Source organism: Fulmarus glacialis, unplaced genomic scaffold, assembly GCF_000690835.1.
Source record: "Fulmarus glacialis isolate BGI_N327 unplaced genomic scaffold, ASM69083v1 scaffold44971, whole genome shotgun sequence".
In the NCBI taxonomy this organism is placed as follows: Eukaryota; Metazoa; Chordata; class Aves; order Procellariiformes; family Procellariidae; genus Fulmarus; species Fulmarus glacialis.
In genome coordinates, this window is record NW_009192981.1 from 1,420 (window position 1) to 13,718 (window position 12,299).

Below are 12,299 nucleotides of genomic sequence, written 5' to 3' on the forward strand. Positions count from 1 at the left end.
CTTTCTCTTCATCAGGTTTCCAATGACTATAATTGCATGCTAACACATAATTTGTAACTGCTCAGTTATAAATGTTTTTAGTACAAGGAGCTATATAAATAATAAAACTTGGAAAAAATTGGTTTTCATTTAAGTAAGCCTATTCCAAGTTCTCTGAGTGAAGAATATTTACAGCAAATTGAAATACGGTAGGTTTAGTTTCAAGAGCCTGCATGTTTTTTGGGTACCAAAACAATCTTAGATTGCATTTCTTTTTAACTGAGATGAAGTTGCTTTCGGAGATTGAGACTCTGTGCTATGAGAAGACTTCTTCATAGGTTGGGGAGGGTTAGAAAATGGAGAAAATGTAGGTTGCATCTTGTCGCAAAACTCATACATACACACATAGTGTTGCTTTAAATATTAAATGCTGCTTGTCTATCAGAAAAATATATTGGAGGTCTGAATTGGTCATATTGTGTACAAGCTTTAATTTTCATGACTGCAACTATGACAATGTCCGATTTAGGACAGTAGTAATTCATTGGGGGTTTTTTCCTTTTTTTTGTTTTTTTTTTTGTTGTTGTTGTTTTAAACCATGTGCAATTTTATAGCATTGCATGCTGGCAGTTAAAAGACAGCTTTTAGTTTACTAATTTATAATCACAAGGTGTCCCTGTGAAGTGATACTAGTGGTAAGTGGTGCTTTGGGTCAAAAGAAGAAATAATGGGAAGTACTGAAAGTAAAGAGTGAAAATTAAGTTCCCTCTGCTGATTTACATGAGAACACTTTAATTTGCTATTTTAAATAGAATCAGAACATTAGCCAATTAGAGAACTAGTGCAAAAGTTTGTCTCAGTTTTCTCAAAAGCTGTTGGTAGGGTTTTGAAAGTTTTTTTTATTCTCTGTGTATGTTAATTATGTTTTGTCATAGTTTCTGTTGATTTGCCTGATACAGAGATGTTCAGGCTTAGCAGTCTGTACTTATCTGTATCTCTTCTGGAACCACGGATGTCCTATTTGCCACTTCGCAGTCCTAAGGCAGCTTTAAGCCAGGGATATGCACACCATATTATGCACAACTATTTCATAATGAGTCCCTTTAGTACTCCTGATTACTAATTTCACAGCAGTTTTGTACCTGTTATCGGTTGGCTGTCAACATCTCAACAATGGCATCTCATTCTGGTTTGTGGACTTCATTTCTGATATTCACAAAGTGTTTGGATTTTGCAATGGCAGTTCAGAGGCATTTGCCTTTTTCTTACTGTTCTGACAACTGTCCAAGTCCCAGTGGGGCACTTCACTTCCTTTTTTCTTTGTTACTCAGGCCATGTCTTGTAGCTCAGAAAAATGCCAGTTGTCTAGACTTCTAATAATTACAGTTGGGACACTCAACCTACTAATATATTTTTCCTGCAGTCTGACAAACATGGAGTACAAAAGACTCCAGAATCTTTAAACTTAGTAACTTTTATTAGTAGTCTTTATTTAACTTTAATTTTATTTAAGTCAGGTTTAAAATTTAACACTTGTCAAATTTGCATGCATCTTTGATCTTAAAATATTTAACAAAGGCTTGTATTAATTGATATACTGTGATCTGGGTCACTGTCAGAGCAAGGAATAGAATATATATCAAAATATTCAGTCCGTGCATGAAGCGGCTTTTACAGACTTCTGGATTGGGTGGATTCGGGAGTAAGAGGGTGAAGTTAAACTGACTTACTTACCCGGAGCCTGATTCCATTTCCTTCAACATACCTGTAGTGGCACTGGAACAGGAGGAAATTTTTGTTTTCTTCCTTTGGACCATTAAGCTTAAATCATCTATTAAAATCAGATGGCGTTCCTTTTCCTTTTTTTGTACTTAATGGCTTAGCTTAAAATGCGAATGTTTTGTTTATTACAAGTTTATCTTTACCCTAGCCTTTTTTACATGACCATTTTGAAAATACATAGATTTTAAATCAGGCAGTGGAAGTCTTTGGATAAAATGTTTTCTTGTAATCTTGTTTTTATTCTTCATGTGGTTTATAGCAATACAGCTTGTTTAATTTTCTTTTTTTCACAGTTTCTGGCAGATATGGAAAATAATGCACTCTTTAGGGATGACATTGAATGTCAAAAACTCATTATGGAAGCAATGAAGTACCATCTGTTGCCAGAGAGACGACCTATGTTGCAAAGTCCTCGCACCAAACCTAGAAAATCTACAGTGGGCGTGTTGTTTGCAGTTGGAGGAATGGATGCAACAAAAGGTATTGGCTTATATAATGATTAGTTGATGAGCTGTTTTGGTTCTTTTTAAAAGAAATGTTTGATAGATGTTTTTACAACATGTTAATTCTAAAATTCAAAGATTCTGGAGCATAGAACATGAAATGTTTTAGAAGTACACTGTTTATTACATCAAAAAACCCGATGTAGCTTTGATAATACTGTAAACATTCTGAAAGCTAGAGTTATGATTGATTTGAAATTATCAAGGGAATATCTGATTTCTGAAATGTTGAACTGAGTGAAAACTGATCTTTATTTACTTGAGTGGGAAGTAATTTGGAAAAGGAAGAAAATGACAGAAAGGGCACAAACGTGACCTGCACATGCATTAAAAAAAAAAAAAAGAAAGCTTTTTGACTAATTGTTAAATGGTTCTGTCAGAGCTACGTGAATTTTCTTTTTTATAGACACTTCCATACTGTTTAATGGTAGTTAGAAGGAATCTGGCAAGTTAGAAAAGTTACGGCAGAGAAAGTGTTTTCTTTCATTTGTTGTTTTGAAGTTAGCACTGTTAGTACTTCACGTCACATAGCTTCAGATTTTTTTCTAATATTACAAAACAATTGATTTCAATATATAATTGCATGTCACAAGGGTTGTTTTATATTCCTAACATTTGTATTTCTAAAGGCTTGATTCTGCAAAGCAGTTAGAAATCCTGCTTTTTGTCTGAAAAGCACTGAGAAAGTCCTTCTCTGTAATGGTGCAGTTAATTCCTGAGGAAGTAAAAAAAGACTTGTATACATAGAATTAAGAACATGCCGCAGGATGTCATGCTGTCTTGTGGGATCAGCATATTGCTGAAATAAAAACTATCCTAATAATTCAGACTTTTTTTTAATAACTTACATATGTTGTGATTCAGGAGCTACAAGCATTGAAAAGTATGAACTTCGTACTAACATGTGGACTCCTGTGGCAAACATGAATGGACGAAGGTTACAGTTTGGAGTTGCAGTCTTAGATGACAAATTGTATGTTGTTGGTGGCAGAGATGGACTGAAAACATTGAATACTGTGGAGTGCTACAACCCTAGAACAAAAACTTGGAGTGTAATGCCACCTATGTCCACTCATCGTCATGGTCTTGGTATGTAGAGTTCTGTAAAGGCTGAATGCATATTTTTAAAAGGTTATCTGTTTTAGGATTGGTCAAAAAACATTCAGAAATTAAGTTTAGGGGGGCGGAAACTTTGTTTTAATGTCAATTGCTTATTGAACATCTTTTCTCCTTCAGATTATATCCAGCATTGGCTACCAAAAGGAAATTTCTTCTTACTTGTTTTTAAATATTTTCTGGTGCACACTAAGAAAATGTGGTCTTTTTTCCCCTTACCCAGAAGCGATTGTTTTTCATATCTGTTTTTTTAGGAGTAGCTGTATTGGAAGGTCCCATGTATGCTGTAGGAGGACATGATGGCTGGAGCTACCTGAATACAGTAGAAAGATGGGATCCACAGGCTCGTCAGTGGAACTTTGTAGCTAGTATGTCAACTCCAAGGAGCACTGTTGGTGTAGCAATATTAAATGGAAAGTATGTGAAGGCAACTTCCGTTTTCTATCTCATTATTTTAATGTAATTACAGGACTATTCTAAATGACTCGTAATAATTTCTCTTGATAGATACTTGCTGATAGCATTAAGAACCAAGTTTCTTCATTAACAGAAAAGATACTGTATTGGGTCAAGCAAGCTTCCCCACAGCATCACAGTGCCCCTCAGTATCGCTTATGAGACACCATCTCTATAGGCCAGTAAGTGGTTACCATTTCCGTAATAAAGAAAGGAGTAAATGGTTGTTCTCTTTCACTGAGACTCCAGTGATGTCCTCTTACTGTGATAGTATGAACAATCAACTTCCAAAATTACTGTAAAGTCATGGAGGAGTACTCATGTTATATTGCATTAAGTCAGAACAGTAAGCTCTGGCAGAATGAATCTAATCTGGAGTGCTATCTGAAATTTCTACAGCTGTTTTTCAGTGAAAATATGCCTAATTCTGGATACAAAGCATATTCAGACAACTAGGTCATTTTATGTTGCAGTCACAGGAAATGGCTGGAAGTAACCTCAAGGAGTTCCCTAATCCATTGCCTACCCAAAGCTGAATCAATTATATCTAAAACACTCACAGCCAGAGTGATCTTGTTCTTAACCTCTAGTGGTAAAGTTTCCGTAACTTCCCTAAGCAATCTGCTTAACTATTAATACATTTGTGAAGTTCTCCTCATGTCAAGTCTTAAATACTTCTTGCTGATTTATATTATTATTATTATAGTACTATCCAAAGTGAACGTGGAAAAATGCATCTTTTCTTTCCTATTTGCAACAGCCTTTTGTATTTAAAGACACACAGCCCCTCAGTATTCTGTCATCAGGACTGAATAACTCCAGCTCCTTCAGTCTTTATTTGTAGACCATGATTCCTAGACTTTGAGTGAATTTCATTGTTTTCGTTTGGGCTAAGTATAATTGTTCTATAGCATCCCAAAAATACAAGTGGTACTTGAATCAAGCTATTACGAAAATAAAGATCAGTTGGAATCACAGAATCGTAGAATAATTTGGATTGGAAGGGACCTCTGGAGTCATCTGATCCAACGCCAACTCAAAGCAGGGCCAATCTTAAAGTTGGATTTAGTTTCAAAGTTAACTGAGGTAGTTCAGGTTATATCTGAGTTTTGAATATCTCCAAGGATGGAGATTCAACAGCCTCTCTGGGCAACCTGTTCTGATGTTTGACCACCGTTGCGCTGAACACTTTTCTTCTAATATGTTGAAATTTCCCATATTTGAACTTGTCTGTTCTTCCTCCTTTCACTGCATACCTCTGAGAATGGTCTGTCTTCTATATAACCTCCCATTAGGTGGTTGAAGACAGCAGTAAGATGCCTCCTTAGCTGTCTCAAGAATTCTTAAAACTGCACAAAGGCAGCTCTCTCAGCCTCTCCTCATATGTCATGTATTCTAGCTCCCTCATCATCTTAGTGACCATCAGCTGGGCTTGCTCCAGAATGGCAAGATCTTTCTTATACTGAGAGCCCAAAGATGGACACAATATCCAGAAGCAGTCTTATATGTACTGAATAAAGGGGATCAGCTGTCATTACTTCAAGGGCATGCTGCTGACTTGTTGTCTGCCAGGACTTCCACATCTATTTTTTCCTAAGCTGCCTCCTCTCCTGTCAGCTCCCAGCCTGTACTATTGCATGGGAATATGCCATCCCAGGTACAGGACTTTGCATTTACCTTTGCTGAACTTCATGAGACTACACTCAGCCCATTTTTCCAGCATGTCTATGTCTCTCTGAATAGTAACCAAGCCCTCCAGCATATCGGCAACTCCCCTTAATTTGATATTATCAGTAAACTTGCTAAGGCTGATTTCCATTACATCTTTCAGATAATTAATGAAGACATTGAGCAGTATCAGCCACAGTATCAGCCTGGGAGGAATACCACTAGTAACCAGCTGCCAGCTGGACTTCATACTGCTGATCACAGCCCTTTGAGCCCAGTAATCCTTCCAGTTTTCCACCAGCCTTGTAGTGGGCTTATCCAAACCATATTTTGCCAGGGTGGCTACAGGAATACCATTGTAGACAAAGCTAACCTGATTTGCTGAGTAGTATTGTGGTCATGGCAGAGTATTTACACTCTCTTGACCACAACTTTTCACTTCCTGCTTATGTACTATCTGATGCATCTCCCTAGAGCTGTTTGAATATTGTAAGGTAGCAAAAAGCTTTTCACTTTTTTTTTGGAAGGTTAGTCTGCTGCTAAATTAGTACAGCTGAAATGCACCTACAAAGGGTCCTGTGAGATCTGGAAAAAGTCCAGGAATGAGTGGAAATGCTCACTGGGCGCAGGGAAGAGGGAAGAACTTGAACAACCAGCAAGCAGAGTACCTTGGGCTGCCTTGGAACTGCAGTCTCAAATGCCTAAGTTAGGTCTGAAGCTTCCTATATATTTAGCAGAGGGTCTCAGGTATGGTGAAAAGCACCAGAATTAGAGCCTCACATTTCTCTCTTATTATAGAACATTCCCTAGTCTCTTAACGTAGGCAGCAACATTAGATACCTATAGCTAAAAAGCTTAAAAGTGCATGCAGCATTTCAGCTGAAGGAGCAGACACTTCTGCACTTTCTAGTAATATCTATCTGTAACTTGATATATTTCAGATTTGCTCAAAACCTTCATCTAGAGAAATTAACATATCTTTCTCCATGTCCGAAATGTGAGATCACTCCATAAGTGATCAAAACTCTGTCATGTTTTGGGGGGAGGTAAGGTGGGAGGCTTCATTTAAATGCTATGTTGCATAGAGGATTGATTTTCTTAGTCATGAACTTTTTGGAATTGCAACAGGATTTTTCAGTAACCTTTAATACATTCCTTAAAGAAGTTGAGTTATTAAAACATGGGAACTTCCATGCAAATATATATTTTTTTAAAGGGTATTAAAATTATTACTGAGAACTACTAGGTCAACTATATTTACAAGATGTTTGTATATTTGCTGGTCGGTATATTTAAAAAAACAAACAATGGTGTTTCCCAAACTGAGGACATCTTGAATAGTGCTTCATAGTAACTGTTGTAAATTGTTCACACTATCATCATATACAGTATCTAATGTTTATTTGATTATTTAACCATGCTATAATGTGCCTTAGGCTATGAAAGGATTTAATTAATGATATTTCAGGTGATCTCTCAAACTGGACTTTACTTCTGATGCGTTGCTTCCTCTTTAGAATGGCTTCTGAGTTCCTACGTTTCCAAATAACAGTATTGGGCTTTCTGCTTCTAAGCATAGATTGCTCATAAACTGTGTGCATAAACTCTTTATCAAGTTTGATTATTTGATTAGTTTTAAAGATTCATCAGTAATGGAGTGCTCCTAAAACCAATCTTTTCCTTCTAGCCTTCCCAAAAAGTTGAAATCCTTTGTTAATACCAAATGCTAGAAACCTTTTTCTTAGAACTGAGCAAACTAGGCCACCTAGCGGGTGTGAGGGACTTAACGTAGCGCTGTCGTTCATAAACTAAAACCCAGGTCCAGAAAAATACTCGAATGCCAAGATGAGGCAGGGCAGAGTTGTTGCATGCACAGATCCACTACGGAATTTTTCCCTTTGACCCTGCTAGAAATGGGCCTTCGTCTTCAAGTCACATAAATAATTTTGAAAAAGTTAGCTATATGCATAGGTTGGAACATAAATGCTGTGTTACAGATATCAATTTTCTGTAAATTACTATGCATTGAAAGAAAAGATCGGAGCAAAATCTTACCTGAGTTTTCACAACAGAACATTCTATTGAAAGTTGAAAGTCTCCTTCGAAACTTCCCTTTTCAACAAACTTGAAAGTCCTTCATACATCACTAGGAACTTTGTCTTGTTCAGACAATATTTATTTACTTTTTTTTTTATTTTGTAGGCTTTATGCAGTTGGTGGTCGAGATGGAAGTTCTTGTCTTAAGTCAGTAGAATGTTTTGATCCTCATACAAACAAATGGACCCTCTGTGCTCAGATGTCAAAAAGAAGAGGTGGTGTAGGTGTAACCACCTGGAATGGGTTCTTGTATGCAATAGGTGGTCATGATGCCCCAGCATCAAACTTAACATCCAGGCTGTCAGACTGCGTAGAAAGGTAATATCCTGATGAAGGCATATCCTGCTAGTAATTCTAATAGTGCTAGTCTATAGAGTGATTTATGGAAAGAGCTGTAAGTAGAAACCCAATAAAATAGCCGTGTTATTTTTAGCATGAGCAGAGGAAACTTACATATAAAAACATACTGTGTAGTCGTAATATGATTCAAAATGTTGCCAAGACCTTTGAAATTAACACCCAAATCTGTGCTGTCCTAATAATACCTGTTTTCTACTACCTTGAGAGTGTCAATTCCAATATGTTTTTTCTACTGAATTTTGGCAACAGTTTTAGAGCATAACACAAATTATCTTTTAGGTATGATCCAAAAACAGATATGTGGACTGCTGTGGCCTCTATGAGCATTAGCAGAGATGCAGTGGGAGTATGTCTTCTTGGTGACAAGTTGTATGCTGTTGGAGGATATGATGGTCAAACATACCTTAATACAGTGGAGTCTTATGATCCCCAGACAAATGAATGGACACAGGTATAGTTTCTGATCAGACCATATGCTACTATTTATCTTGTTATTTCAAGTGTGCCTCTTTTTACAAGGAGAATTCAAATACTCCTTCTCTAAGAAGCACTTTCTTACTAGTCTGTTGTAAATCTCTTTTTTTTTTTCCTTTGTCTACCATCTCGCGATGATTTACCTTGAACAGACAGTTGTTAACTTCTAATAAACTACTGTTAATGAAATGTATTGACATGTTCCCCAAATTGTCATAAAGCATTCTGTTTACATGACTTCCTACTCTGAAGATAAACGATAAATATAGATTAGTTTTAGCTCTACCGTGTCTCTCAGCAAGTTTATCAGTTTCTTCGAGGTTGTGGTCATCTTTTCATAAATAATCCCTTCCTGATGTGAATGCTATGTGCAATGTGTGCAACTTTCAGGAAGCCTTTTCCCATTTCTCTTCACCCAGCTCAAAAAAAAAAAAAAAAAAATCCTTCAATTCATGATCAGAAACCATTACTGTAAATTCAAAGCTTGGTTACTTTTACTTTTTTATAGCTCCAGGAATGTGCCTCTCTGTGGGAAGAGCACACACCAGGAAATCCTGGGCAGGCTGTCCTTTGGTATCTACTGCCATTTGAGATACCCTAAAGCATCTACATCCACAGAAGGCTGGCAGATACAGCACAGAATCTATGGGAGACCAAGGCCCTTCTGGAGTCCAGTTGCAGGCCAGGATGAATATCCAAGGTCGTCTACAACAGCATTAGACAGCAGTATTTAGGCAGCTGAATTCTGACCTCCTGAATATGTTATCCCAGTAATAGCCCCAAATTGCTAATTCAAAAAGAGAACTGAACTGCTTTCTATCAAAATCTTTGTAACACAGAAAACTGAGCTGTCCATTTTCCCCCACTTCATACTGCTGCAAGATCTTAAAACATAAGTCATCTAGGAGGCTCATCAGAGCTTGGGGCCTTCAATGGCAGTACTGGTAATGCTAACCCACGGCATTATTTGTAAAACTAAAAAAAAGCGTACCAGAGGAGAGAAACAGTGCTTCTCACCGTTTCATCTAAATGAATCTTGCATGATGTCTAGGTAGTGACTACCTGTATGTACCTTTGTATCCTCAGCCTTGACCCTCTATATCTCACTGAATCTCGTGATCCCAGTATATAGGACAGTTTTGAACCCTTCCTAGAGGGATTTGGAAGTGTCTGTGTACCTTCCGTCTCTCGTTATGTCAGCAGTCTGCCACCACTTCATCCATGCACAACTCAAAAGAGGGTAGTGGAATTTTCTCAAGTGAAGTTTGTTGGAGCCACAGACAGTTCAGGATAAATCTGTTGTTCCTGGGAAAAAAAGAAATAGGGGAGCTGGCATAAACACCCTTTTTTGTCTTCAGGATAATCTGTGTAGCAGTTAGTGTGTTATTCACACACACTCCAATACTATGAAGTTTAAAAGGGGAAGCTAAGATGAGTGTTAGAAACTACCTTCCTCTTTTCAAGTCCAACAGAATCTCAGCAGAAAAGGGTCTTGCCAGAAGTAACTTCTGTTTACAAAAAAAGAATAGAGACTGGGAAATTATTCTGATTTCAAGAACTCTTAACAGGATTTTATAAAATATTCAAGTAAAAAGGAGAGGTTACCCCTGTCACATTTGGCATTTTCTGTTTGAGAGAAAAATGCATTGTCTTGCCAACATTACTCAGTTGTCAGACTGGCTAGCTCAAGTATCCAGATTGTATCATAACAATGGATTCTTTTTCCTATAATACCAAGTAATTGAAATTATCAATAAGAATTGTTTCATATTCTTGGGGTTTGCTATTGCTTTCAAAGTGCTTCACTCTATGATATAAAATATCTTCACCTTTTCTGTGGGTTTTTATCCAAGTTTTGGACAAATTTGCTATTTTTTTTTAAGTCACAGACTTAAGGTTAACAGAGTGTGGGTGATACTGCCACTCTGCTGCAGCTGTACAACTATTATTACAAGCATTAACTAAACACTGTCAGTTTTAGGGGAAAAAAAAAAACTTAAAGCTGACTGCATTTATCTCATGGATTTTTTTGTGTGTTTTTTTTTTTGCTTATAGGTTGCACCATTGTGCTTAGGAAGAGCTGGAGCATGTGTTGTGACTGTAAAACTGTAAATTATTTTCTCTATGAAGGTGACATTCTGCTCCGTAGACTCAGACGATTTCTTTTTTCCTCAAGCAAACCACCAGTGCACCAATAAACACAAGGTGCAGGATATCTGCAACGGCAAAGCGTTTGGTCTCAAGCTAACATGTACATGTTGTTCTTACGGACCAATATTAAGCACTTTTTAAAAAATCAGCTTTGTTACCCGTATGTTACAAGAATTCTATTTGTAAGAAAATCAGCTGCAACCAGCCAGTTGCCAGCAGAGGACTTCTGTTTAGGAAGTGCTAAGAAACAAGTAAAACTCATGAGTGAACTCACTATAATAATCAAATGTTACAGATCCAGGGCCTTGATCCCCCAAACAGGCAGAGGAATGATGCTATAAACAGATATACTTCCACTGATATAATTGAGTCAATCTCTGGGTGAAACAAGTTATAGGATTGGACCCCATATATTTAATTTGCCTACAATAAACATGTTTGGCTAAAGGTATCTGAACTATTACAATGCAGGCTGACAAAACAATGCAAACTATTGTAAATGGCAGGGGTAATGCCTGCCTTGGAAATGAAGTTGTGTATTTGGTGAATCTATTGCACTTTTATCATCATTCCTAGTTTAGCAAACTTTTTATTTAACCGAAGCCTTATTTTAAATGTTGTCTTATTATGCTAACAGAAATCTGCTATTTAATAATTTCTGCCGGAGATTTTTGACATCCAGTGTACTTTTTGGATTTTCAAAGCTTTTACGTGAGATGTAGAACATCATACCTTTTTCTCTGCTTTGGGCCTTGTATCTACTTTGCTATTTTTAAGTAAAAATCTATAAGCATGAGTTATTGGAAGAATTCTGAAGTGTGATTAAAAGTGAACCAATTTAAGTTTAATATTTGCACTTTGGAATTTTTGAACCATTCCATTATATCTAGACTAATTACATTTTTACATGAGGCTTTGCACTAATTTGAAAAGTATAATTTTATAAGATGAAATGAAACAATTGTCTATCTTTCCAGTAAGGTTACTTCAAAATGTAAAGGGCCCAATCCTGCAAGATGCTTAACTGCCACCATTTAAGCACGTTCAGCATCTTACAGGAGAGTTATGTGTGCCTCGCTGGATTGTATCAAGTTAGTTACCTTATTTAACAGTTACCTAATGTTTTCAGATACTTTATAATTTGCCTTTCTTAAGCCCTATGCTGTTACACAGAATTGCTTTGAACGGTCTGAATGTTCTGGGAAAGTGTTTTTGTATTTGCTTTTCTGTGCCTTGTTCCTTACGTTTTCAAAACAGTAGGTAGTATGTGTGTGTTTGTAATGGAAAATGGGAAGATGTGAGCTCATTGAATGTTTTTCAAAAGTTTGAAGCATCTGATGCCCAAAGTCTTTGTACATTTGTAATTTTAAATGTGTTAATGCTCTCAGTGAACTATTTATTGTTTAAAAAAAATTACTAAGCAGTGGAAGTTTGTGATGAAATCTGCACTGTTTGCAATTGAATACAGCTGAACTGAAACGCAGCGTTCTCGGGTTAGCGCCTTTTTTCTGTAGCTTACAGCCCATTGTGTGTGCCTGTGCCCGCGGCTTAACAGGCCTCCTTAAGAAATGTTGTTTTTACCGCTCCTCTTGTTGGACTTCTGGTTTTAGGAACACGATCTTTTCCTTTCAATACTTCAAGTACAAGCGCGCACCACGTCACCCATTTTTTTCCCGGGACGACGGCGCTACACGGCTGCCCCCCCCGTGCCCC

The 12,299-nt window shown here is 37.1% G+C and overlaps 1 protein-coding gene across 1 annotated transcript; it reads left to right on the plus strand.

Moving 5' to 3' along the window:
* Positions 1-2,046: 2,046 nt before the first annotated feature.
* On the plus strand, positions 2,047-10,900 carry LOC104072325 (kelch-like protein 5). The gene is made up of 6 exons (XM_009587280.1): positions 2,047-2,241; positions 3,129-3,353; positions 3,635-3,797; positions 7,707-7,919; positions 8,241-8,412; positions 10,491-10,900. The coding sequence occupies exons 1-6, from the start codon at positions 2,067-2,069 to the stop codon at positions 10,545-10,547; spliced, it is 1,005 nt and encodes a 334-aa protein (XP_009585575.1). The 5' UTR covers positions 2,047-2,066; the 3' UTR covers positions 10,548-10,900.
* Positions 10,901-12,299: the final 1,399 nt, after the last annotated feature.